At 42.5% G+C, this 27497-nt stretch overlaps 3 protein-coding genes across 5 annotated transcripts; 2 read left to right on the forward strand and 1 right to left on the reverse strand.

The window, feature by feature from the left end:
* The first annotated feature begins 266 nt into the window (after nt 1-266).
* arl9 (ADP-ribosylation factor-like 9) lies at nt 267-3207 on the forward strand. Of its 2 annotated transcripts, none has more exons than XM_034597749.1 (5): nt 267-666; nt 1094-1262; nt 1354-1529; nt 2120-2891; nt 2946-3207. In XM_034597749.1, exons 1-4 carry the CDS (start codon nt 385-387, stop codon nt 2294-2296), a joined length of 804 nt encoding a protein of 267 aa, XP_034453640.1. In that variant the 5' UTR covers nt 267-384; the 3' UTR covers nt 2297-2891; nt 2946-3207. The 2 variants fall into 2 exon arrangements, with proteins under 2 accessions (XP_034453640.1, XP_034453638.1); XM_034597747.1 differs by having other exon boundaries at nt 2120-2878; nt 2933-3207.
* A 1449-nt stretch (nt 3208-4656) lies between these two features.
* Nucleotides 4657-13235, forward strand: LOC117769117. The gene is made up of 8 exons (XM_034597750.1): nt 4657-4772; nt 4870-4900; nt 6119-6175; nt 6509-6643; nt 7984-8094; nt 11343-11484; nt 11971-12105; nt 12583-13235. The coding sequence occupies exons 1-8, from the start codon at nt 4754-4756 to the stop codon at nt 12712-12714; spliced, it is 762 nt and encodes a 253-aa protein (XP_034453641.1). The 5' UTR covers nt 4657-4753; the 3' UTR covers nt 12715-13235.
* Nucleotides 13236-18754: 5519 nt separating this feature from the next.
* Nucleotides 18755-25257, reverse strand: hopx (HOP homeobox). 2 transcript variants are annotated; one of them, XM_034599093.1, is made up of 3 exons: nt 25090-25257; nt 24866-25044; nt 18755-19029 (listed from the first exon to the last, which is right to left on the reverse strand). In XM_034599093.1, exons 2-3 carry the CDS (start codon nt 25010-25012, stop codon nt 18952-18954), a joined length of 225 nt encoding a protein of 74 aa, XP_034454984.1. In that variant the 5' UTR covers nt 25013-25044; nt 25090-25257; the 3' UTR covers nt 18755-18951. The 2 variants fall into 2 exon arrangements, with proteins under 2 accessions (XP_034454984.1, XP_034454983.1); XM_034599092.1 differs by having other exon boundaries at nt 24866-25256.
* Between the last annotated feature and the right edge of the window lie 2240 nt (nt 25258-27497).

Raw genomic sequence — 27497 nt, forward strand, 5'->3', positions numbered from 1 at the left:
TGAAAACAATTAGAATCTGAATTGAGAAAAGGGAGTAGGAATGTTTTATTTCATTTATTTTTAATTTAATATCTTTCTTCTATTTTCTAATAAAGCTCATATCACTGTGTAGTTGAAAACTCCACCATATCTAAAGATAATAGAAAAATAAATATTGATTTTGAGTTCAGTTGACATGGGGAAGGGAAGGTCGCGCCCCCTGGTGGTCAGCCTGCGGCAGTGCATCAACACAGAGCGGGTAAACAGGCCGGAAATGAGTTCCCGCAGCTTCCTGTTCGTTAATCCACTTGTTGAGGAGCTGATCCGCAGCAGGAGGCGAATTTAAAACTTCACCCAGAACAATGTCCGCCCGCCTGTGAGCAGCGAAGCCGCCAGTCGAGCACCATGGTCGGGTGGAGAGAAGCCGGAGTCCTCGGTGCCTCCGCGGCGGTGGCGGGGGGCGTCGCGTATCTGATCTGGAACTACGCGTCCTTCTCCGGGAAGAAGACGCCTGGAGCCCGGGCCGGAGGAGCAGGAGGAGGAGGACAGGAGGGAGAAGACAGGAAGGAGGTGGATGGAGAGAGGAGGAGGAGGAGGAAGGAGGAGGAAGAGGAGAAGATGAAGATAGTCTCTGCTGCAGCTGCTCCTCCGCCTGTTGCTGCGGACAAACACCCAGAAGCACCCGAGGTAAGAGGCGTCTTCCCCGGACTCGAGCTGCTGAGGAGCTCGCGTGGAGGCTGGAGGATGTTGGAGGGTTTAGTTTTCTGTGAAAATATAAAAATTATATAAGAAATAAAAAAAAATCTGACATGTAACAGGGGCGGGTTGTGACTCATTGGGGCCCTGGGCACTGACATGTAACCCCCCCCCCCCCACACACACACACACACACACCCCACCCATGTCACTGTAGACATGTTGTGTCTCTTTCTATTGGGATTGTGTCTTTGTGGTCATTTTGTTTTTGGTTGTGTGTCTTTGTGTTTGTCTGTTTTTAGTTTTTAGTCGTTTTGAGTCATGTTGTGTGTCCTTGTTGTGATTCTGCAGCTCTCTGTGTTTGTTTTGTGTGCTTTATCTGATGTGTGTCGGTCTGTGTGTGTGTGTCCGTCCACAGTCCAGGCCGAGGGGGACCCAGGTTCTGGTTCTGGGTCTGGATGGAGCCGGTAAAACCAGTCTGCTGCACTGCCTGAGCACCGGCAGCCTGGAGCAGGACATGCAGCCGACTCAGGGCTTCAACGCCGTGTCCATCAACAGAGAGGACCTGCACATCGAGTTCTTAGAGAGTGAGTGAGACGACACGTTAAACACGTTAAAGTCACAGGAGATAAAAAAGGGCTCGATGGTGATTGTGATGATCTGTTGTGTGTCTGTCAGTCGGCGGTAAAGAGGAGCTGCGGCCGTACTGGCAGAAATACATGTCCAAGGCTCTGCTGCTGGTGTTCGTGGTCGACTCCTCCCACCCACAGCACTTCCCAGTTGCTAGGGAACATTTACACGCGCTGCTGACCTCTGACCCCAGCCTGCCATTAATGGTGCTGGCCAACAAACAGGTGAGTGTGACAGAAAGCACTCGAGATGCTTTTCAATAAAAAGCCTGTGAGCGTCTGTGTTCGGTTTCAAATCTGTTAACGCAGCTTCACTTTGTATTCAGATGATTTGTATTCATATGAGCTGTGATTAATTATCGATTAACGTCCTGATGAAAGATCAATTAACTTTAAAATGTTTGGAAGTAGATGTTTAATCACAGTTTCCCAGGGTCTGTGGTGTCTTCCGTGTATTTTTATTTTGCTTTATCCTCAAAACCCAAATATATTCAGTTTGATTTTTATAAAAACTTTAATTTCCAGAACATAATCGGGGCATTATTTATATTAGAAATTACTTCTACAATCTCCTGCTGTGTTCTTCATAGGTAAAAGGTAAATATGGAAAATGTCCTGTACCCAATAATCTGCTCACATGTCAGAACACGGCTGTAGAAAGTGGTTTCCTCCGTCTTCACCAGAATCTAAGACTCAGATGAAGAATCCTCTTATTCCTTAACAACGTCGGCACAGTTACACATTTAGAAACTGTCTAAATGTGTCTCCACCACGCGTCTCCTCATCTCCTCTACCTTCTCCCCTCTTGTTTCCAGGATCTCCCGGGCGCCTGCAGCATCACCGACCTCCACGACGCTCTGTCGCTGTCGGAGGTCGGCGACCGCAGGCTGTTCCTCATCGGCACCTACGTGAGGAAGGGCGAGGCGGAGCTGAGCTCGGGCGTTCAGGACGCCCGGGACCTGATCGTCCAGATGGTTTGCGAGAGCAGATAAGACACGTCGGTTACAGTTCGTCTGTGGTCGTTCACTTAATCTTGTGTTTTCTTTGCACTTCTTCACTTTATTGTTTTCACGACACCAGCTTGGCTGAAAGTCTTTCTTTTATTTATTTGTGAGAAAAATTAAAACGTCTTGTTTTGGGTACGTTTAGAATAGGGATTAAAGAACACGCTTTTTATTTCACAGTCACCGAATCACCAGATCTGAAGACTGTAATCGTTTAAAACTCATCTCTTAGGTTCAGTCTGTTCATGATGGTAACGAGCATCATGCGCTGCCTTCACTGATTTCAGTTCACTCTAGAGTTTGCAGATTTATCACCAGCGACGAGCGAACAGTTAGTTCACATCACAGTTTTTATTTTCTTTGGAGTGAATGCAAACAAACACATTAAAAGCACAGTTGTAAGAAACGGTTTATTTTTCTAATCTCATAATCTACAGAATATTCAATACCTCAACATCGACCCCTTCAGACCTGGTGTCGACGTCTGTCCTGAGTGGACTCATCACAGGTGGTCAGCGCCAGGTCCAGGTCTCCTGTCACTCGTGGTCACAGGAGACACATTCAGGACAGGTCTTCACACCAGGTCTGATGAGTCGTCCTGAGGAGGAGACACATTCAGGACAGGTCTTCACACCAGGTCTGAACAGGACCTTAAAGACCTAAAATAAGCTGAACTAGGAAGAGAATAAACATATCACGCTCCGACACCAGCTGAACATTACATTAATCTACTATTTGGTCAAAATTGAATCTGTGCCGACACCAACATTTCAAAGCAAAGCACAAACTGAAGAAAAGTGCAGTAGGGGGGGCGGAGACATGATGTCTGGGTCTTTAAATTTCCCTTTTTTCTAACACTGACCCTCCACTGGAGCTGCAGACACAATAAATATTAATATTTCAAAGCATAATTTCAACAGGAAACCAGCGTTTGTTTAATGTCTAAATAAAACAGCTGTTTATAGGAGCAGGAAGTCGTTTTATTGTGATTTTATTAACGACGTTACCAAACCGACGTGATATCGTTTCACTGGAGCGTCCGTGTTGGTTTACAGCTTTAAAATCACTGTGACTTTTACGATACGACGTCATTTCCCTGTTTGAACTTTGTCTTAATCTTAAAAAAAAAGGGAATTGACTTTTTTGAAAAGAGAAATTAAACCACAGGTGTTTTGCTTTATTTTCTTTTTTTGGGGGGGGGGGTAAGCTTTATGTGTTGTCGCTGTTCAGAGAGAAGTTACCACTCAGCTTTTTACTCATTATCTTTGTCTTATTACTTATTTCATAGGGTGAAATCAAAGTTTAATTCACTTTGGGATAAAGCCTTCATGTGTAACACTGTTCGAAGAATGTAAAACGTTTTTAACAGCATATCCAAAGTTTTTCGAAAACCAAACCATGTCCAGTTGAAAGTTAAAAAGTTTAAAGTATTGTGTGTGGAACGGTTCCTCCCAGTTTGATGTAGTTTTTACCAGAAGAATTTTGGAAAGTTACACATTTTCTGATCTGCAGGTTCTGAGCTTGTGGTCGTTCAGTTTGAAATCAAATAACAGACGCTACATGAAAGTCTCAGCTTTAATTTGACTTCACTGTTTAATGCTTCCTGCACAGTTCTGTTCTTAAATACTTAAACATATATACTAAAATAAATATTCCAAGAATAACAGTTCTTGTTACAGTTTAAACAGATTCTTTTGTCACTAAATGAATAATTGAATAATTAATTTGCTTCGTCTTTACACTTATGATCGTTGCTCTGAGTTTTACGTACATTTGAAACCCTAAACGTTTGCCACCATGTGTTAAACAGTCTTTATCTCCTACACAGTTATTTCTTATTAACTTTTAAAATTAAAACAGAGACTTGCTGCTTCAATATCATCTCCAATATATATCTTTATATATTTCAAACTGAACGTGGAGAAGCTCAGAACCTTGAAGATCAAAAATTGTGTAACGCTCCAGACACTTTGTCGTGGTCCGGACTGTTTGTACTGTTTTTCACATTTAAATAAAATATTTCAAGTAATTGTCTGTGGAGTTTTCTTTGTAGTTTTTAGTTATTGAGCAGATCACACACACACACACACAGGACAGTCTCTATCTCCTCAGCCCACACACGCAGTGACATATTGATGTGGTTAAATTAAAAACCTTAACGTTCAGTCGCTCCTCACGTTCACATCTGGAATCTGATCAGAACACACAGCTGCTGCAGCAGCCGACATGTCCAGCGACCTCATCGTATCACTGTCCTCTTCCTGTGCTGCGTATGAATCCTCGAGGAGGAGGAGTCATGGGCCGGTTAAACGGTCCAGACTCCAGTTTCAAGGAGGCCTCAGGTGTGGCGCTGGTTACAAAGGACTCCAGGTTGCCATAGCAACAGCAGGAGATCAGTGTGACACCATCGACAGGCAACAGGTCGACTGACGCAGCCGAGTTGAGATGGTGTCTGAAAAACAAGGTGAACACAACAGCTCAGTCTGCAGATGTGTGTTGTCTCTTGTGTTAAGTCTCATGTGTGTTGTTGTTGTTGTTGTTGTTGCTGTTTCTGTTTGCAGGAGTCCGGTCCAGATTCGGTCCGTCCACCAGGTGACGTAACTTCACTCTTTATCATTTAACTCTTTCTGATGCAGCCTGTCTCTGGCTGAAGTTTCTAGATCTGACTTGTCTGCTCATAGTTTATTTATTTGTGTATCATTAGAATTATCATCTATGTATATTCATGTTTCTCTATATGTAGAGATTAGTGACTGAAGTGACATTTAGACATGAGGGAAAGACGTCAGTGAATATGGTCGGAAATTGTGGTCATTTGATGAGTGTGATGCTCGTGCATTAGTATTTAGAATAATATAATGATCATAATATTATTTATATAGCAACTTTCAAAACAGCTTTTACAAAGAAGGACAAATCAAAACCAAGAAAACGAAATATCAGCAAATGAAATAATACAACATAATTCAAAAGTTTAATAGCAAATAAATGGTTAAAAGTAGAATAAACATGAAAGTAATGGATTACAGTACGTTTTGAGAGATTTACAAACTGTGACATTTCTCATCTGAGTTCAACAGGTGAAGCTTAAAGACTTTTTCTTGGTGGAAACAGGATTAAAACATTTCAGGTCTAAATAGGATCAGGGAAGAAAATGATACAGAAACAAAACACTAAAATACAACATTAAAACAATAGTGATAAAACAATAAATCAAACAAAACCTGTAGATAATAAAATGGGGCACTAGGATTAATGAAAGGCTTTAAAATATATGTGTTTTAAGTTGAGATGTTACTCACAATAATAATAATAAACACAAGGTGCTTTACAAGTTAATCATGAAATATTGAAGGAGAAACAATGTGAAGATCCCTCAGCGACAGAGCACAGATAAATAAAAGAGATGCAGTGACTCCAATGAGTCACGAGGAGTCACTGGATGGATTCAAACGTTGTGGCCTCTGCCGTCACTGGATCTCGACCCTGAGCTTCTCTCCATCTCCTTCAGACGAGGGAACATCTTTAGGAAGACTCGTGTGTTTCCATCCCTCTGAAATGAAAAGCTGCTGCAGTGAAAGTTAACGACTCAGATACAGTCGTTTGATTAGTGGTTGAACGTTGAAGAGGAGCAGGATCAGGTTCTTTGGATGTTCCAGCTCTGCCAGAAAGTCAAAAACCCTCGACAGAAACAAGGAAACCCGCAGAGTGATTGCATGTTTCCCCCCTCTGAGCCCGAAGTGCCTGAACATACACTTGTGTTCGACGCTGATTTGTGTCCTCTGTGAATACTTGTTTTCTCTTCTGCAGGATCTTGGAGCTGGCGCGGCACAAAACCTCAAAAACAATCTGGGCTACGACTCCTCGGTGAGGAGCTCGAGTCGGGCAAACGTCTGGGATTCTTTCCTGCTCGTGTAAAAACAAACAGCGCAGGAAGGAGCACAATGGCCTCTGTTCCGCTCACGTTTGGGTTTTTTTGCAGTTTCTCGGCCTCTGCTGCTGCATCACATTGATCTGGTGTGAAACTTGAGTCTTTGTGTTTCTCACTGAAGTTTGAAACCACGTGATTAAACTCAGATGTTTGGCTGAGTAATGAACAGAGGTCACGTTTGATTGAAAAGCATCGTTGTCTCATTTGCCCACTTGGAGAAAGTTTATTTTCTTAATCACAGCTTCATCATCATTGTCTCTATTGATCAGTGGGAAGCTGAGTTGGGGCGACCAGGAGCCGGGGGGGCCCGTCGGCGCTCCGGCGCTCGGAGCCTTTCCAAGTGCAAGAATCCAATACCTGGCCGAGCACAAGAGACGCCTCTCAGCAAGGGACGGCCCCGGGAGGTAACTGAGGCCGGGCTTATTGATGACTCTATCAAAAACGCATGAGCAGGGTGGGGGGGGGTGTTGTTTGTGTACACAAGCATTTTACTGATGTGCTGCGTTGGCATATCAGTGGAAATGTTTGCAAAGCCAAAGGGACTAATAACCTCGAAGTCGATTACAGGAAACTGAAAAGTGATGTTCAGGAGCGATGCCAGTTTCATCCCTATCAGACCCCCCCCCCATCACCCCTGAGAGCTGTCAGCCCCAATCAGCCGGGGGAGGGGGGGAGGGAGGGAGGGGAGATGTGCTGCTGCTGGAGGTAGTTACAGCCCCGGAGGCTTTTATTTTGATACCGCCCTAAGTGTTTCCTGACTCAGCTGTCAGATTAAAAGCTCGGCCACATGCAGTGTAACTCAATCAGGAGCCCACACAGGAAGTGCAGCTCCCGGTGAAATGATAATAAATCTGATGATAATTGAGGTTAATTGACGACGACAGTGATCACCTGCTGGTTCCATCACCGGAGATTCACCCTGTGAAATATAAACAGCACAAACAAACTCGACCTTCTGCTCCGGTGAAAAATGTATTTACAGGTTTATTCTGTCTGTTAATTACACGAGTGTTTCACATCTAATCACATTGTTTTGCAGATGAACTTCCTGCTACACTATTTATTTCAATTTAAATATCACGATATTATCGATGTAATTTCCTCAAGATCAGTCATGTGATCACATGTGAGGGTGACTTTATTCTGTAGGGCTGCAAAGAAATAGTAGTTTCATTATCAGTTATTGATCTGTGTTATTTTTATATGAATCAAATACTTGATTACACATTAAAGAGTTGTAAGAGTTAAAATCCCAAAGATTCACAATTTGTAATGATCTATCTACATATTTGTCTGTGTCCATAGGTTCCTGCTGAAGATTTACTTTATATTATATAGTTTAATATCTAATAAGTGTCTCTAATTTCCTCAAACAACCAGATGCTGTAGTTTTTATCAAGTTTTTGAGTCAAAATAACACAAATAACGTGTTGGTAGGATCAATAAAATGTTGTTTTTAGACTTTTTATGGGTTAATTCAACAATAAGATAAGATTTTATAAATCAGTAAACTAATCCTTTACAGTTTGAATTTGGTCCGAGAGGATTTTTCACTTTCCTTATTTGAAACAAAAAGAAAATGAATGTACATGTTTGTGTGGTTGTCGATCATTTTCCAGTCGTGCGTCAGTGGAGCTCCCCCCCCCCCCCCCCTCCTTCCTTCTGCTGGGAGACATTGTTTTGTCCCAGTCTCTCAACACAGCCCACGATAATGGACGTGGTAACAGCTTCCGTTTTCCTGCAGGAAGGACGAGGAGGCGAAGACCCAGCGTCCTTCCTCCAAGACGTCCCAGTACCAGAGCTTTGTCCGCCTGTCGGCACCCAGAGGCCGGAGCCACAGTTCCCAGGAGGCGCGGTAACAGACCTCATTAGATCAACTCAACCAGTGAAGTAACAGACCTCATTCGATAAACTCAACCAGTGAAGTAACAGACCTCATTAGATCAACTCAACCAGTGAAGTAACAGACCTCATTAGATCAACTCAACCAGTGAAGGTAACAGACCTCATTAGATCAACTCAACCAGTGAAGTAACAGACCTCATTCGATAAACTCAACCAGTGAAGTAACAGACCTCATTAGATAAACTCAACCAGTGAAGGAACAGACCTCATTAGATCAACTCAACCAGTGAAGTAACAGACCTCATTAGATCAACTCAACCAGTGAAGTAACAGACCTCATTAGATAAACTCAACCAGTGAAGTAACAGACCTCATTAGATAAACTCAACCAGTAAAGTAACAGACCTCATTAGATCAACTCAACCAGTGAAGTTACAGACCTCATTAGATCAACTCAACCAGTGAAGTAACAGACCTCATTAGATAAACTCAACCAGTAAAGTAACAGACCTCATTAGATAAACTCAACCAGTAAAGTAACAGACCTCATTAGATCAACTCAACCAGTGAAGTTACAGACCTCATTAGATCAACTCAACCAGTGAAGTAACAGACCTCATTAGATCAACTCAACCAGTGAAGTAACAGACCTCATTAGATCAACTCAACCAGTGAAGTAACAGACCTCATTAGATAAACTCAACCAGTGAAGTAACAGACCTCATTAGATAAACTCAACCAGTAAAGTAACAGACCTCATTAGATCAACTCAACCAGTGAAGTTACAGACCTCATTAGATCAACTCAACCAGTGAAGTAACAGACCTCATTAGATAAACTCAACCAGTGAAGTTACAGACCTCATTAGATAAACTCAACCAGTGAAGGAACAGACCTCATTAGATCAACTCAACCAGTGAAGGAACAGACCTCATTAGATCAACTCAACCAGTGAAGTAACAGACCTCATTAGATAAACTCAACCAGTGAAGTAACAGACCTCATTAGATAAACTCAACCAGTGAAGTAACAGACCTCATTAGATAAACTCAACCAGTGAAGTAACAGACCTCATTAGATAAACTCAACCAGTGAAGTTACAGACCTCATTAGATAAACTCAACCAGTGAAGTTAAACCCAGTTGGATCTCTGTGTTTTGAGTTATTTATATTAGAGCTGCAGAGCCCAGGGAGTTATTGATTTGGGTGATTTTCAAATTAAAAGACATTTAAGTTGAAACTGAGCCTAATTTGGTCAATAAGTCTTTGTTTCATCTTACCAGTGACGATATTTCAGTGTAAAGCAAAACTACAATTGACCTAAATTAACAGTTACATGACATTTAAACACAAACTTTCACATTTAAACCAAATGTTTTCATTTTTTAACCTTCAGCAGTGAACAAAACGATGCTTTCAACATCTGCATTGCAGCGTCCTGCAGTCAAATGTGTTGGTCCCATAGTCTGTATACAACAAATATACATTTATAAAAACCAAAACCAATACATTAATACATATTATCGTCTTACTTTCATTTATTATATCAATGTATATATCAACCAGTAAGTAACAAGATGTCTCTGTACAGCGAGAAACACACAGTTTACATTATTTGTCCACTAGAGAGCACTGACTGGTGTGTTTGGACAGTTGTCAGTTTATTAGGAACACTTTGTTAAAAGTAGTGTTTTATTTAATACGACAAATATGATGTAATATGTTCAGTTTGTGTTGATTGACAGTGAAGTGATTGTCAGAATAACACACAGCTTTTACCTCTACACTTTATTTATAGGTTTATGTTTTCAAAATCGATGTAATTGATATTTGCTGATCTTATTTGTTTTAAATAACAACCTTGCTATCTGCCTTCACTAGTGTTTTTTAAAAAATTCATGTTTTATTGTTTTTGCTAACAACTAAAAAGAATTAAGGACCTTTAGCTTTAACTAATGTTTGAATAATTAGTCAAGTAATCAATTTGTCACTAGTGAGAACATTAATTATATTAATCATAGAAGAAGTTAGTTTTTATTTCATCACAAGAAAAGGCCAAACTTGTGTAACATCTTTATTTCTGTGTTTTATATGATCCTAAATGGAACATCTCTGTTTTCAGACCACACACACAGACCCTGGAATTTAGGATTTTAAATCAAACCACTGCTTCATAAAGAAATATGGACCGTTTGTTCTGCAGCTTCATGTCTCGTATCTGTTTTAAAGATAATTTCCACATCCAACTCTCCACCAAACCTCCACATCTCCAGCCTTTAGCCGCCGGGGTCCAAAAACCAACTGCAGAGTTAAAAACCTATCATAAAGTAAAATATGAGAAGAGGCTGATGTCCAACACTAACGTCTCCCCTCGGTGTGAGGAAGCCAGGATTGGGACGTGTGTTATTTCAGTGTCAGACTGTGGGAGAGCGAGGAGCGGAGACAATAGAGCTCATTGTCCAGGGTTCAGGACCCCTGGGACGCCACAGACAGCCGCGGAAGTCTTTTTATAAAATCTGAACACGCTGCAGCAGCCGCAGAACATCGTGCTGTCGAGCATGTGCAGACTGAGACTCATCCAGGGTTTGTGTCCTGAGCTCACATCAATATCTGCTGCTGCTGTGATTTAAATATGATGCTGATGTTTTAAAATCCTGCTCAAAAATAACAATAATAGTCACGAGCAAAGAAACAACACAAAAAAGTGAAATAAAGAAATGAATCAGAAAGAAAAAACCACAAACATCAGATACTTCTGTAAGAGATTAGAGGAGCCCTTTCAGAATAAAAGCAGCTGCTGACATCAAATCAGAGGTCCACGCATTCTTTACTCAAGTAGAATCCAGATGTGTTAGAAATGACTTTAAGTAGAAGAAAGAAGAAGAAGAATGACAGTGTAGATACAGGTGGGAAACTGAAAGGCAACGAGTGGTTATTATAATAATAATAAGCACCTTTCAAAACACTGAAAATTGGAGGCAAACAAAAAAGAAAAACAACTCGACTGAGTCCAATGACGTCTTATTCAGGCCTTTTGTAGGATGGGTAAGATGCAGATGATTGACCACAGATGTGTTCTCTAATCCTAAATACTCTAGAAACAGAGAGTGAAAACTGTTGTACATGTTTCTGATGTTGCTCTGTTGTTTTGCTCTCTGTCCTCAGATGAGACCTTGAGTTCAGACGCGTGTCTCCTGCATGTGGATCAATGTCTGTGATGGTTTGACTTGTGTCTCTCTCTGGTCGTCTGTCCCTCAGGTCTCCTCACACTCCTCGGTGTGAGATCAACTGTCCGATCTGGCACGTCGATCCCAGAGTGAGAACTGCAGCGATCGCACCTCGACTGCTGCGGCTCGCCAACCCCAAACAGAACCACCCGGACTTCCAGAGCAACAGAGAGGCGAGAGCTTTTACTCTGAAATAAACCCACAGGAAACGTTGTGTTGTTGTTGTTGTTGTTGTTGACGACGATACATTGTGAGGCAGAATACGTGTTATTACCATACTGTACCAATGCTGCTGTAGTTTCAGATTTACAGAGTTTTACTTTAATGCAATAAAACACCTTTATTGTTTGGAACGGACGCTCTTGAATATTTTGTCTTTAGATACTTAACCAAACACTACTACTTGTTGCATTGTGCTAATATATTACACAGTGTAACCTCTTTTAATCTTTAAGTATTTCATTTATTGTCATTGCTTTAATATTTCTTGTCTTTTAATGCTTCTTTTTGAATGTTATTATTTATTCTATGCTCCTGTAAAACAATTTGAATTGACTCGTTTTATTGTGTTTTAAAGGTAATTTTCATTCTTAATTCATTCATTCGTTCTAATTTAAATTAATTTAAGTCTGAACTCCGTCCCTCTGTTTGCTCCGCAGAGCGTCTCGTCCCCCGTGTCCTCGGCGTCCAGAGGAGCTCGCGTCTCTCAGCGACTCGTCCAGCTGTCACTGCCCAGACTGAGAAAGAGCAACGTCTGCAGCGAGCTGGGACGGCCGGAGGAGTCGGTCTGGACGGTGAGATCAGCTCGCTGACGTCTTCAGAAGCAACGATCCTGTGTCTCTGTTTGCTGTGTTTTCAATAGATCGTAATGACGCCAGTTAAATATCATCAGTAGGATCAAAATTCAGGAACTTCAGGCTCTTACTTTTTGGGGAACTGTCACTCTAGAAGTTTCTCAACAGGAACAAACACAAAAAAAACTGTTTAAATCGTCCTTTGTGTTCAACATCTTGAAACAAAGGAAGATATTTTCCAGTAGTTTGACCATAAATGAGTTCCACACGACAAATAGTTCATTGAATTAACTGTGGAACTTTCAACCCAATGACTGTTTGGTGCTTCCTCTGCTTTCCTGCATTTTCCAGACTTTAAAACACGAGTTTTGGTTCATTACTTTCTGACTTTTCTGCCCAAACTTCCTTCAAACTTTGCTGAAGTTAGTGTCAATACATCTTGAACCTCGCAGTGAAACCTCTGATTTATGATCTCAGGTGTCGAGGGCAGCGAGAAGAGCGACGGCAAGTTCTCGAGTTGAAATGCTGGCGACACCGAAGCCGCTCTCCAAGGACTACGTCGCTCCACGAGAGGCGGAGTGGAGAAGAAACTTCGTCCTGTTCCCCTGAACCTCCGTCAGCATCACAACCAACTCACTGCTGCTCTCATCTCTGCTACTTCTGAAACTAATTCAATGGAATTGATGGAAAGTAGAAGTTAGGATGAAGAATTAGGCTTTGAAATGAATCTGCTAACATACATAGATCTTGATAAAGTCTTTAACCTGTCTGAAGATCTGCAGATTCAATGTTCGTCAAATTCTTTAGAGCTTTAGTTTCTTACATCTTTTCCACTAATGCGATATACAATCTTTTCGAGAGGAATTTCAGTCGTGTGTTTATAAATGTGCAATGTTTCCAGACTGAGCGAAATCCCAGAGAAACAATTTCCAGCCTTTTATCGGTGAAAAAACACTTGAAGTGACATTTAGTGGATTGTTTGGCATTTGCCCATTAAGATTAAATTGTTGCCACAGCCACCGAAATACCAGAATTCCTCTTTAAACCACAAACCGAGAGAGAGGCCCTTCACCTCAGTGCAAACCCCAAAGACGAGCAAAGGCAACAGACTAAAAGTTTTTAAAAAAAAGGAAGTTTTAAATTCTCGAAGGATTAGAAAATGTGTTGAAATTCTCAGTTTGAGGGATCTGGTCGGGAAACGTGTCGGAGATCGATCCCAACGGTTGCGTGTGTGTCTCCGCTCGTGTGTTGATGTCATCACCGCGCGCTGGAGCCATTAAACCAGTTATTTCTGGATTGCGACATCGTGATTTATTAACGATCGCTGCTTTAAATCTCCGATGTTTTGGCAGAATCGGTGAATCATGTCAGGAGTAAAAAAAACTGAGTGTGATGTCGCGATCCAGGAGGTTTTTCCTTTGCAGTGGAGCTGGATTTCATGTTTCTATCACAACCATGTGTGTGGATGCTTGTCTCTGCACTGATTTTTTAATCCACTGGGTATTTTAGACCATAATCAAACCACTAAATAAAACCTTTGTCAATTTCAACACCTGCTTTTGATTTGGGACAGATGTGCGTGCACGGAGAGAGGTTCCAGCGCCACATCAGGCCGCTGTGCACGTGCACGTTGAAGATGACATCAACCAAAGCCATTCAGAAGCTCCCCTCTCTCCTCCGAAAGGTCGTGACTCGTGGAAAGTACCACAATCTGGCCACTGTCCAGTTGACAAAGGGGTTGTGGGGCCTCGGTTTGGGAATCCACTGTGAGACACAGTTTTTCCATAAGAAGCGGTCACGGCTGATGTGTGCAGAGGTGGAGGCGCGGTGCAGTAATTAGGGCTGGAGCCCTGCGGGCGGGGGCCGCCGGCGTGGGCTGGAGATCAGCGCAGGTCTGTGGGGCGGCTGGAGGCCGAGGAGCAGACAGACATCAGAGGAGACTGAACCCATGTCCTGCTGGGAGGATGATCTGGGGTTAACCTGCTGTGATCGGGACCTGGGAGGAGGAGGAGGAGGAGGAGGAGGAGGAGGAGGAGGTGGGAATATGAAGAGAGAGTTTTAACTTCAGATTGAGTTCAATATAAAGTTCTTTGAGGCCTGACAAATGGGGATGTGTCTCCATTGTGTTACAACAACTGTTAGGTTTGTCTCTTTAGAAATGTGAGTTTCTGTCATTAATCATCAACATTTTGATCATGATTCAAGTTATATATCAACCCAAAAAATCCATATTCTCATTAAATGTTAATATTTGCTTCTTCTCTGTGTTTGATGTGATTGTAAATTGAATATGGGCTTCACAAAACAAACAATTTGAAAATGTCATGGGCTCTATAGCAACTTGTGATTCTGACAAGTGATTAATCAAAACTAAAAGTCATTACATCTGAGTATTATTGTATCCAGATGTTGTTTTGTTATGCCCACACCCATGTGTATAACAGATTAGCAGTAACCATGTCTGTTTGCACATCTGCTCACGGGATGTTTTCTTTATTCTCACACCTTCTGCTCACACAGGAAATGGTTTATGATATGTATGGTTCAATATGACGGTTGGTAGCTGAGCTTGTTTTTATTCCTTCCTGCTCTAAGTGTTATAGCAACAGTTCAGTGATCAAGAGCCAGCTGTCATTTGAAGAAAATGAACTCGGTTATGATCTTTCTCACTGTTTGATGAGTGTTTCAAGAGTTAAAGCAAAACACTACACAACTATTTTAACCTTCAGACACTATATCCTCATTTGTTGAGACTGTTGCTCCACAAAAGTTACAAACTCTCTTTACGTGATCCCTGGTTTCATTTTTCATTTGCATGGAGCGAGTCTGCAAACAAACCGTGTGAGGGCGGAGTGACAGGAGCTCGTTGGTAAATATTCCCGGAGCTGTGAGAAGAAACGATGCTGCAGTGGGTTTGGACTCGAGTCTGTTGTAAATAAATAAAGTGTCCAGGACTTCACTCTGCACACTTTATTTATTTAACCGCCATTTGTGCAGCAAAAGGTTAAACCACAGCTTTAATTTGCCGTTGCTTCAGTTTATTTGAGTGTGTAAATGTTTTCGAAACAGGAGAAACAGAAGAGTGAAAAGTTTGGAGGCTCCAGTGTTTCAGCTGGAAAGTACAACACAGTTTGTTAAAGAGGTTTTCATTGGTTTCATTGGCACAGTAAGTTCCTACAGGGGAGTTTGTGTCTTTCTCACATGAAGCTGGGATCTGAATTCATGAAAACTAATCAAAGGGAGAAAACTGATGATGATTCGTTTGGTTTGTTTCCCTGTCGACTCAAATATAGTGTGTTTAGCCTTTAGCACCATGGTGTATGTGGAGTTTTATCTGTATATCTTTATGCATCCTCAGGCTGCAACTAATGATCATATCAACTATTAATTACGTTGCTATTCATCATCTTCATCATTTATTTATGTATTTTGATGCACCATCCTGAGTGTGGAATTATTTTTCAGTTATTTATTCTCTCTTTTTTTCCAACTTTCCTCCTTTTTTCTCATGTTTTTCTTGATTTTTAGCATCTTGCACCATCTTGAAACGACAAATCTTTAAACTTAAATTGATCTGCATTAAAATTAGATCTATAGAATATCAGAAAATAGATTAATTGTCTTTTCTGTAAGGCTAAAAACGCAAACAAATATTCAACTTAGAAAACAAGAAAACAAGATTTCAGAAGATATGAGAGAATTTTTTGGCATCTTGGCATAAATCAATTATCAACATTACTGGATAATTATATTTATAGTCGATCAACTGTTTGTTTCAGCTCTAATATCCACAGAAAGCTGCAGAAACTTTAGGACCAGAGTTGGAGAACTTGTAAGATTTAACGACAAACACAAACAGTTCCAGGTGCACAGACTAAAAGTCAAAGGACGACTATGAGCGGAAGTGAGTAAAGTAAAAACCTAGTTTCACTCCGGTGGTTGACCGGTGACGAGATGACCGTTGTGTCCCAGCAGAAAGTCAAGCAGCAGAAAGTCTGGCAGCTCCTGAACGACAGATTCCTCACAGCGCTGCAGAGTTTTCTTAGCAACACACAAAACAAGACTCTGATTCAAATTCTGCACACACGCTCAGCGGCTCCTGTGGCGAAGCGTCACACACCCGGGACGTCCTTTCACTGGAGGGACTCCAGGACGGACGGCCGAGGCACAGTGTCTCCGTCAAGCTTCATCAGTGAGGAAGAGGAGGCCTCTGTGACCTCTGACCCTTTACACTTTTAATTACCTCTAGTATTAATTATCAAGAAACTTTAGGTTTAGATCTTATAAAGTAATAAGACGTTATAAGCTGTGATAAAATAATCTTTCTGCTCTTTTCACAAACTAAACCATAAAGGTAAATGTTTGTTTCCATTCATTCAGTAGTTTTACTATTTATTAGGAAAATGTGAACTTTATGATGGTGGAAGGGTTTAACTTTTATTTATTTTAATCGTCAAGATTTGAAATGTTATAGTTTATAACTAAAATAAAACAGTGGAGCTGTAAACACGAGAAAATTAGATCAGCGATGCTAAAAACCTCCGTGTAGCTGAGGGATACTTTATACGTCACATGATCTATTGTTGATTTTTGATAAAACTTATTTTAAGTAAAGATTTAGATACAGTAGCCCAAACGGGACAAACTAAGCCTTTTGAGTTTCTATGACAACTGAAGCTACCACAGGTTCTCTCTCATGTTTGGAAGGGGGGGGGGCGTATTCAGCTGCAACATGACACTTCGCCACTAGATGTCACTACATTCTACACACTGAACCTTTAATCCACAACCAGCTGAAGTATCTTGATGGAATAACAGTGTGTGTAAGGATTGTGTGTTTTGTTATTTCTACACAAAATCGTAAATCATGTGAGGAAGCTCCGACTGTTAATTAATGTTAGAATCACGCAAATGTCAGTGAACATGCGTGTCAATGTGTGTGTGTGTGTGTGTGTGTGTGTGTGTGCAGCTGATGCCTGTTAAATGGCAGCGGTGATAACGAGCAGCTGATCTACCTGTTGGATCAGTGCTGGTTTCTGTTGAGCAGGTTGTGAGGGCGTTCCCACGATCACGGCGTTCTGACAGGAAACCTCCGGCTCAGGAAACCTCTCTCTCTCTCTCTCTCTCTCTCTCGCTCTCTCTCTCTCTCTCTCTCTCTCTCTCTCTCTCTCTCTCTCCCTCTCTCTCTCTCTCTCTCTCTCGCTCTCTCTCTCTCTCTCTCTCTTTCTCTCTCTGTTCAGGACGTTGACCTTGACGTTGACCTCTGGGAGGTGAGACGCTGGCTCGTTGTCCATCAGTGTGGACGCTCGTTCCTCAGCCCCCAGCTGGTCAGTGAGAGGAGGTGCAGCGCTCGGCTGCGTCTGTCTGTGAGCACATCCTCACGTGTCGGAGCAACAGACTCTTCCCTCTCTGGACCCGGAGTCGTGTCTGTGTTCGTTCCAGCAAGTTGTTGTTAGAGCTCAGAGACGTTTAGCAGATGAAATATTCTCCAGTCTCTGGAACGCACGAGCGTCTTCTTCGCCTTCTGGCTTCGGCTCCGGTGTCTGGACTCTGCTCAGGACTCTGGTTTCCTGCTGGAACCTTTTCTGGAGCTCAGCCTGCAGCCGCCTGTCTGACTCCTGAACTCGAACTCCATCGAATTCCTGTCTAATTCTGTTTTATCTTAAATTACTTTGTTTTACTGCTACTGCTACGTTTGACTAATTTCTGCAAAGAAAAACCTTTTTAGTGATGTCACCTCAGTACTTTGATCTGCTCTGATCTGTTTCAGTAATAATAATAAACTTGTTTTACACTTTTCTTAATCTTACCAAATGCTTTACAATGAACAATGAGAATCATAAGGATGGAAAACAAGCAGAGGAAACAGAACAATTAAATAAATAGATTTATATAATTAAGTAAAGAGGATGAGTCTGTGTAGATAAGAGTCATCTTGACAAGCAAACAAATTTAATTGAGGCTTGACACTTTACAGTTTAACCATGAACTTCATCATAAATATGCATAATTGTAAATATTATGAACTATAATGTTATCTCTCATCTGAACCCTAAAAGGAAAAAATAAGTACAGCCAAATATATTGATATATTAATATAAATAAAGATATATAAACTCTGGAAACTCTCTTATCAGCCTCGGTTTCCAATAACTCGACCGGGTTCCAAAATATGAAGAACGTATTGTTTTGATGGTTCGACCCTGTAACAGCCTGTGGACTGATTTATATTTAAGAGATTATCACAACCGTTCTGCCGAGCTCGGGACAAAGGGACAATGTAATGACATCACCGGCCATTTGTTGAGCCCATGATGCCATTCACTTTACTACCCCCCCCCCCCCCCCCTCACTCCTGAAAACCTTCCAGATTCGTCTCTGGAAGTTTCCTGGATCAACACAGCAGATTCCAGCTGCATCTATTGTAACGGCAGGGCTTCCTCACTTCCTTTATAAGCCTGTGACGCGCTGCTGAGGGACATGCGTGTAAACAAAGCCTGAAAACAAAAGCTCAACCCCCCCACCACCACCACCACCACCACCACCACCACCACCCTTTCCAAAACCTCATCCCGCCATTGTATAACTCGGCTTCCTCCCTGTATTCGGACCTCGGACGTACAGTTTCCTCAAAGCACACTTCAGTCGGTTTAACTTATAATAACAATAATGTTTATTTCTGTAAACATGGCGGTTATATAGTTGGCAACAACAAACAAACACCTTCACATTCTGTAAGTTAAAAGAGCTTCATGGGTACAAAAAAGAGGGATGGACGCGAGGAAGAGGGGAGCGAGGAAGAGGAGGGGAGGTCTTCTTGTCCGAGGTCAACGGGGTCGGGACGTCTCAGTCCAGCACCGAGCCGTGTTCGGCGGGAAGACCCTCCGCCTTCCGCCACTTCGCGTTCCGCTGCTTGAACCAGATCTGGAGGAAACAGGGAAGAGGAGGAAGGTTAGAAATCAGGTGACACGTCAGGCGACAGGTCAGGTGACACGTCAGGCGACACGTCAGGCGACAGGTCAGGTGACACGTCAGGTGACAGGAGGTTTGGTGCAGAAACAACAGCGACGACACGTGCGTCCGAACACAAACCGCTGCGATGAGGTCACTGGTCCCGGCGACTAAACACAGTCATGACATGAATATTCCTGAGAAGGTGGAGTTCTGCTATTGTCAAGAAGGATTTGAACCAAATACGGTTCCGTTGTTCTGCTGTTCTCCTCCTCGGGCCTCATGGCTCCACTGACACAATAACTTGACACAATAACTTGACACAATAAGTTAACGGTTGGCCCGAGCTCTTTATATGAGTCATGAACGGGCAACCGAGCATCCTGTTTACATACATGTGCTGTGGTTACGCTCCAGCAAGACGCGATGTGGGCTGAACTAAAGTACATAGTACACATCAAAGAGTTTTCACTGCACAAAACAGGTTGGATTAGTCTTTCATCATATTCATAATATTCATAATACACAAGTGAAAAGCTTCGACATCTAGTTGAATCGTGTACACTTTAACATTTAGAGTATTTACACTGTTTCACTTTATTTCTGAGAGTTAACTGATCTATATAAATATAATAAAATGCTTTAGTAATGTTGCGTTCCATTAAACCTCGGAGCTCGGAATCACCGACCCAGAGTCGGAATTTAGACTCAGAAAGTCGGAGGAACCTCACCACCCCCGACTTTGAAATCCAAGATGGCCCCTCCGTGCGAAGTTTTACTGTTTATTAGCACTTCTGTCGGTAAATTTGTCGTACACACACGTCCAATTACTCTGTGGACGTTTTACTATGGTGTTAGCATACGTGAAATACTGCGTAATGCGTTAAAATATCTGGTTTTACTAACAATGACCTGCTGGTTAACGTAAACATTGTTCCTCACTCAACTGGGGTTACTGGGGTGTGATGTCATTCCGAACTCGGTGTAACAGAACGCAGCATAAGAATTTCACCAGGATTAAATAATGACGAGGTTTCAGGCTGGTTTGTGTCGAACGTGAGAAACTCTCTTGTTATTTCAGAGACGTGAAATCGTCGACATCCTCGAACGAGAAGAGAGCGAGCAGCGTTCCACTTTCCTTTATGAGACTCATTATCTTCATAACGACATTAAAGTCACATGTCTTGGTGTGCGAAGGCCGACTGCGGTCGGTGACTCATGCAGACGCAGCGCTGACCTGGAGGCGGTCGTATCGGAGGAAACCACAGAAAACAAAAGTCTCCGTGTAATTTCAACACAGGATTCTGGCAGCGACTGTTCCTCTGGATCCAGTTCTCCCACCGCTCAGCTAATGACTGCTGCTCTGAAAGCTGCCGGCCAGATGATGACTGCGCCGAGCGCCGCGACACACACCCGTGACCTGCCGCCCCGCTCTGTTGCGGTTTTGCGTTGTCAAGGGCTCCACAACAACGCTGACATCATCTCGATAACGCTGAGGGGGGAGAGGGAGGGATCCAGTTCTGCAGCTTCAGGACACGAGGCCCGAACTGGAGGCGTGAGACGTGAGCCTGGCAGGACGAGCACGTCCTCACCACATCTTTACTGGAGACATGTGAGATTCACATTTAGAGTTTTCTGGGTTTGCACTTCGATGTAAGAAGTAGTTTCTGTAGTTACTCTGTGTTTCAGAACATCGGTTTGAGGAGAATAACTCATGTTTAAGTTCTTCTCTTGGAACGAAGGTCCAGTTTTTAAAGGTTCATCGGGTGAAAGACCGTTTCTCTCTTCCAGCTCGTGAATGGAACTCAAATGTTTTGCACTTTCTTTTGTTTCGCGTCCTTCGTCTGAAGCACAAAAGCTCTTTGAAGTCTCGTAAAGCCAGCACACACATGCTATTTCTGAACAATCATGTCAGGATTTATAATCCCGCTGATGCACACAAAGGCGCTTGTGTCATTTCCCGCCCATTCACTACGAGTGGATTACATAACGAGGTCTTTCACGCCCCCCCCCCCCCCCCCCCCCCCCCCCCGCTCTACCTTTAAAGCATTGAAAGCGAGTGAAACGTGTGAAAGGAGCTGAAACGTGCTGCACAGAGCTGTTAATGTGGAACAGGGAGTGGAAGCCGGGGCGTGTTCCTCCAGCTAAAGCTTCTCCAATGAGAGCTTTGTTAACTGATCCAGAAACACTCAAACTGAGGCACGGCCGCAGCGAGAGAAAGAGTTAAAGAAACATCAGCTGGGCAGGAAGGGAGCTGTTTACCCCCCACTTTACCTCGCCCTGCCTGGACCGGGCTTCACCTGACAGCTCGACCCGATGAAAACTAACCGTCACTGACACCAGGAGGAGTTAGGAACGGTTCTAATACAGGTTTAGGCAGAAAATCTGGATTTAATCCTCGGTGGGCAGAGCTACATAAAGGATTTCACTGAGTGACGCATCCTGACGCTCGCAGGAAGTCACGCTGTCAATCTGTGCACACCCACGAGGATGATGACAACTTCTGATCTGCCTGCTGAGGCCCCAACAGCTAGGAGGCATTTCTACTTACTTTCGGGAAGTTGGGGAAGTTGTTTAAAAAAATAAAAAGGCCCTTTTTGAAACCTGCATCCTGACAAAGTCCCTGCTTCCACTCTACACACTTCGTAACTGAGTCATCAGTCGCACAACAACCAAACACAGGATTCAGGATTGAAGATTTTCCCTTATTCTCACTTATGATTAATTAAGAACATTTATTTTCTTGGGTAATGGATTAATAATCTGCTTACAAAACTTTGGCAAAATGTTGAAAATGTCTCTTTCCTTCATCTCAAGGTGATGTTATATCTAATATCTTGTTTATTCTGCCTGACAAATTGAATCAACTATAATTTCAATAAACTGATTTATATCCTTTTAACAAACCTTTTATAACCTTTTTATGTTTTTCACATTAAAAAAGACTAGAAATCAAAGTAGGAACAGGACAAATCAGCTAAATCTCCCAATTTAAGAAGCTGAAACTTTCCGTTTGAAAAGTGACGTAAATCAATGTTTGATTATTAAAATAGCTGCGGAAAACAATAACTTTCCTTCAGTTGATTAATCAATTAAAACACTAAACAAGTGAAACCAGCAAGAACTGCTCCTATAAAATAAAATACCTCACGAGACTTTTCTTTCTAAAGAGGAGAAACTGCACGATGCACCTGTTTGCACCTGAGGGTGAAACCTGCTGCAGCTCTGAGTGAAATCTGGAGGAACCAGATGGGGGAGTCAAAGTGGAACAATCGAGCGTCGGTCTGACGTGTACAAGTTATTGATTGGTGAAGTGTTTGTACTGGGAGAGCTAATTATGAAGAGGACACGTGTCCCAGGCCACGTGAGCGCTCTGCCTCTCCTCAACCTCGTAAAGCTAAACCAGGAGCGAGGATTTGCCTGTGACATGAACCTCAAATAACAGAATTTACATGACCAGCCTCTAAGCAAATAATCAGGTTGCTCTGCTGCCAGATCCCGAACAGGAAAAACAACTCAGAGTTTATATTCCAGAATGAAACATCCTATCGTTGACTCATCTCTCGGGAGCGTTTGAAATTAGTTGCCAGTGACTCTATCTGCCGCAGGAATGCCACTGGAGGTGCCTGCATAACTTCAGCTGCTGTTATCTGCTGCACTGAGGCTTCACATCTGGCTCCTGATGTGAACGTTGCTCGGACGCTGCAGTGGAGGCAGAGGACATTCCTCAGATAGAGGCAGGGTGGGAGTGCTCACATGTGGGAGACGCACTGGATGCCTGAGTCATAATGTGATGATTCATTTAATTAAATGAGAGTTTTCTATTTTTTTTTATCACGGATTGTAACAACATCCTTCAGTCTTACTGCACTTCACAAGTGATTTACAGGTTTTTTGCAGTAATCTGTGTGGTCATGTGCTGATTTATAAACTCATTGATAAAGAGAAATCTAACTAAGCTGGTAGATAACGATGCCTAATGGAATATGGAGATCATTAATATACTTTTTGTCGTTTACATACATCCTGAACTTTGTCTTTTCTCTTGATATGATGTGATTTCTCTCTTCGAAGCTCCGGAGAATGCTTCACAGTCAACATCACCTCGTTAAACTCCTGATGTCAAAGTCAACGATGAACTTTTACACTTAAACGTCAGAGTTTGACTGTTGAGCAGGATTTTAAAATCTGTTTTCATATCATTTAGTAACAAAAAGCAGAGCTGCGACTTCATTATTCATAAGTGTGTCATTTACATTACCATTTAAATCACTTGTTTTGTCTATTAAATGGAGATAAATACTGAGATTGTGTATTTTCATCATATTTGTATCATGTTTTTTGTGTATTGTTGGTTTAATTTTTGTGGAATTGTGTTTAGAACTAGTTTACACCAACACTACTTGTCCTATTAGAAATAAAGAAAACATAATGGCTTGTTTTTTCCGACCAAAAAGCTAAACTCAACAAAACACAGAAACAAGTGAGTATCTGTCAATTCTTTCTTGAAAAATCTGTCAACAAATCAACTAATCATTCCGGCTTTACATTTAAATAAGTGTCTCACAGGAGCCAAACAAATACACTTGGTCTTTTTCCTCCTTATGAAAGAAGGTAAAGTAACTGAAGAGGTTTTTTCCCACACGAACACATGACCTCTGTGAGCTCGGGCCTGAACAGATGAACGAGTGTTCGTGGGGAGGAACTGAGTCGCTCTCAGGGCTGAAGGCAGCAGGAACCTGGACCCTGAGTCTCTGAGTCTCTGAGTCTCTGAGTCTCTGACGTGAGGGAGAAACCAACTGGAGCCGCTCGGCTGGCGACCAGCGGGGCGCCGCCTTTGTCATCAGTGTTTGTTTGCACACAAACGAGGATTTATTCATCCCAGTCCACAAACCGGATCTATTCAGGTTTGACTCGGCACATGTCGAGTCTCACTTTGTTTTCAGAAAAGACAAATACACATGTCCACCCTGCTTTTGTCTCCACAGCAGCGTTGGGTCATTTCCCCTCTGAGGTCACTGGACTGTGACACTGAAAACAACCCTGACTCGTAAAGTATTTACACAAAGATGTTAAAGTTTCCTGAGTCCAGGTCTCAGATTCAAGAAAAACCTCTGAAAAGAGTAAATAAACCCAAATACTGTAGTTAAGTAGTTTTTAGTTACCATACTCGAAGTATTCTCTTCTTTACAAGTCACATTTACATAATAGAGATATCATGTGTTCCATATACAGTACTTTTATTAATAGTACCCTTGTTATCAGCCAGATACTGAAATCGCAAGCTGGCAAAATTACACATCTGCAGTCCAACCCATGTTTTTAATGAATATTCAACCTTTAACCCTCATTGTTAAGTGTATTTGTATTCAGTTACTTACACAATGTAGTTGTAATTAAGTAAAAGTTTGAATACTGGACTTTTATTTGTACTGGTATTAGTATTTATTGGCTCTAAAAACATCTTCAAGTCCAATAACTACACTTTCTATTAGAAATGTTTCTGAATAAAGTGCAGACTCAGTGGCTCCCATATGAGAATAAGTGATATAATAGCTTATAAATATCATAAATAATAAATCTCTACTGGGACTATTACATAAACACCTCAGTGAATCTAAGAGATGAGAAACACAAACTAAAGAGACTATAACGTGCAAAGTTCATTATTTAAAGAAATTAGAATCTGATCAGGATAAAAACCTCTAAACCAGGAGTTTCAAACATCTGGGAAAGTTCATTCCAGATGTTTTCAGCACTTTATCACACACACACACACGCAGAGGAGAGAGAGAGAGAAGTGACTCACTAGTGTGTCGTCCTCTGACAGTCCGCACTCTGCCGCCACCAGCATGAGCGTCGTCCCGTCCGGATAGCGACAACCCTTGAAACAGTCCTCCAGCACTTTGACCTGCTCGTCCGACAGCTGCATCAGCTCGATCGCCTGGGAGGCCATGGTCCTGGTCCTGGTCCTGGTCCTGGTCCTGGTACCGGACCGACACGGGGGCCGCGGGCTCGGCCCTGGAGCTCCGGAGAGGAGAGCGGTGCGCGAGGCTGGGACGCGCCGAGCAGGAGGCACCGCGCTGCGCACAGGACGCGCAGATGGAGCAGCGTGGAGCGGAGGACTGACAGCTCGCAGGGAGTGTGTGTGTGTGTCTGTGGGCGTGTGTGAGTGAGTGTGAGTGAGTGCGTGTGTGTGTGGAGGCTTTACTACTGTCAACAGAGGCGCGTCATGAGGCCAGTCCCCCCCCAACCCCCAGCAGGACCCTCCCACAAACACAAACTGGAGGAGGAGGAGGAGGAGGAGGACCACATCCAGAAAACAGACCAATCAGAAAACAGCTCGTTAATGTAGATCATAGACAGAAGTTTTTATAATGACTCAATAATTCAGATTTATATTAATATTATTAATAACAAACCACAGATTCATTAATATCTGACGGAACATTTAGTTACGTAACCGTAGAATTGTAATTTGTAGAAAAAAATATTAATTAATTAGCTTAATTTCCGTTAAGGTCCAGTTATTAAACAGTGTCGTCTTTTATAGGCTTCTACCACCAGGAGGCGCAAAAACAAACGGTTTTCAGACGTGAACTCCGGCTCCGGACTTTCTCTGGAGTTTCACACATAAACAGCAGGAGATTCTCCACTCAGACACATTCACATCGATGTGAGATCTCCGAGCGCTCAGGTGAGGAGCGGAGCGGCCGACAGAGAAATTACTATATAGACATATTCTTCCTTTTATTCCTGAACAACGAAAACATCCAAAGTGTGAATCTTTCTCGGGGCCCAAACGATCCCAAGATGCAAAGCGTGTCAGTGACGAAACTCGCCAACGAGCCAGTAACAGCAGCAGCTCGAGGAGGAAGCGACCGTGAGGGCGAGATAAGCTGCTGACACAAATATGAAAGATGTAACGGTCGATAAAGACGATAACCGATGTTTTCTAGTCAACGTGTTCCACCTCGTTTACTCTCCACTCATTGGTCCAAACAGAAAACCAGAAGCTTCCAGACCCAACATCTCGTCTCTCACCTTCTGTAGTTTCACCTGCAGGATCGGTTTCTACAGATTATCTCATTCCAGATATAAAAAACTACACAGAAACAAACCAAGCTGCTGTTATTACACACAACAGACGTGTTGACGTCCCAAACTGGAATGTGACAGGATCTCTGAGGTGTTTGTTTTTTTAAAAACTTGCTAAAATAAGAAACAAGGATAAAGGAATAACTCCACCTGATTCCATCTTTACTTTCATCTTAATCCGACTCTTGTTTCTATTCTGACGTCTTAATACAGAACACGTCGAGTCACCTGTTCAAGCACAAAGATAAAAATCTCCTTTTAAACCATAAATCCCCTACACACACACACACACACACACACACACACACACACACACACACACACACACACACACACACACACACACACACAAAAAACACGTTTCTCTCCAGAGAATCTTAACTGTTCTGAAACGACTGGACTATTTACACGCAGATCAGATAAACACCGACTGTTATGGTGATTCTGCAGCGAAGGAAACCTCCTGACGCAGTTTGTTGAAGTTCTCATGGCAGAAACAGTAAATACAGGCCTGATAAAGTTCCCGTAGCCTCAACGCACACACACAACACCCAGCTCCTTCCGATGATATCTTTAGATTTCCATTAGACCCGTAATTATGTGGCTCTCCCACTGAAAGCTCGGCTTGAGCGACTGCAAGGCTGATTTCCTCCCGTCTGCCAAATAATACCACGCCTGCACAGATCCATGCAGAAGCCTCACCTGTGCCACAGGGGGAAGAAATACGCTCTGCTCTCTATTCAATGTCTAATCTCAGGCTTTTCAGGTTTCTTAGAAGCTTGCACAAGCCCGAGGATCTTTATTTCTGCTCCTGTTTGTCTGAGGATCCTTTTTTTCAAAACGGTTCTGACACCAAATAACCACTCGACAACGCCTGGAAATGTAAAACTGCTCTGAGCAGGATTGAGGAGATGTTTATTGTGAAAACGTAATCGGACACAATGACAGGAAATTACCTCAAAAAGTCAGGTTTTATGGGGGTAATGGGGGGGGGGGGGGGGTTGATATGTGATAGGCAGCAGCTCCTCAGGCTTGAAACGATGAGAACTGAAGTCTGAAGTCATTTCATTGGTCCGGAGGTCGACTCACTTTGTTTAGTTTGCTGAGCTGAATGAACTTTTTACCACGACCCACTGTTGCTGTTTTCAGAGCTGGTGCCGAAGGTGCATGCAAAATAACATGAGTGTTATTATAGGTTGGATGGATTATGAGAGAAAAGGCACAGACGAGATTAAGTCATTATTTTGAATCACAACTTGTGTTTGTGCAGCGATTTCGTCTTTATCATGATTCTCAGCCTCGTTCTGCATCTTTTCTGGTCTTTAATCACTTGTTTATGTTCA

The sequence above is a fragment of the Hippoglossus hippoglossus genome, chromosome 10 (genome assembly GCF_009819705.1).
Source record: "Hippoglossus hippoglossus isolate fHipHip1 chromosome 10, fHipHip1.pri, whole genome shotgun sequence".
Classification (NCBI taxonomy): domain Eukaryota; kingdom Metazoa; phylum Chordata; class Actinopteri; order Pleuronectiformes; family Pleuronectidae; genus Hippoglossus; species Hippoglossus hippoglossus.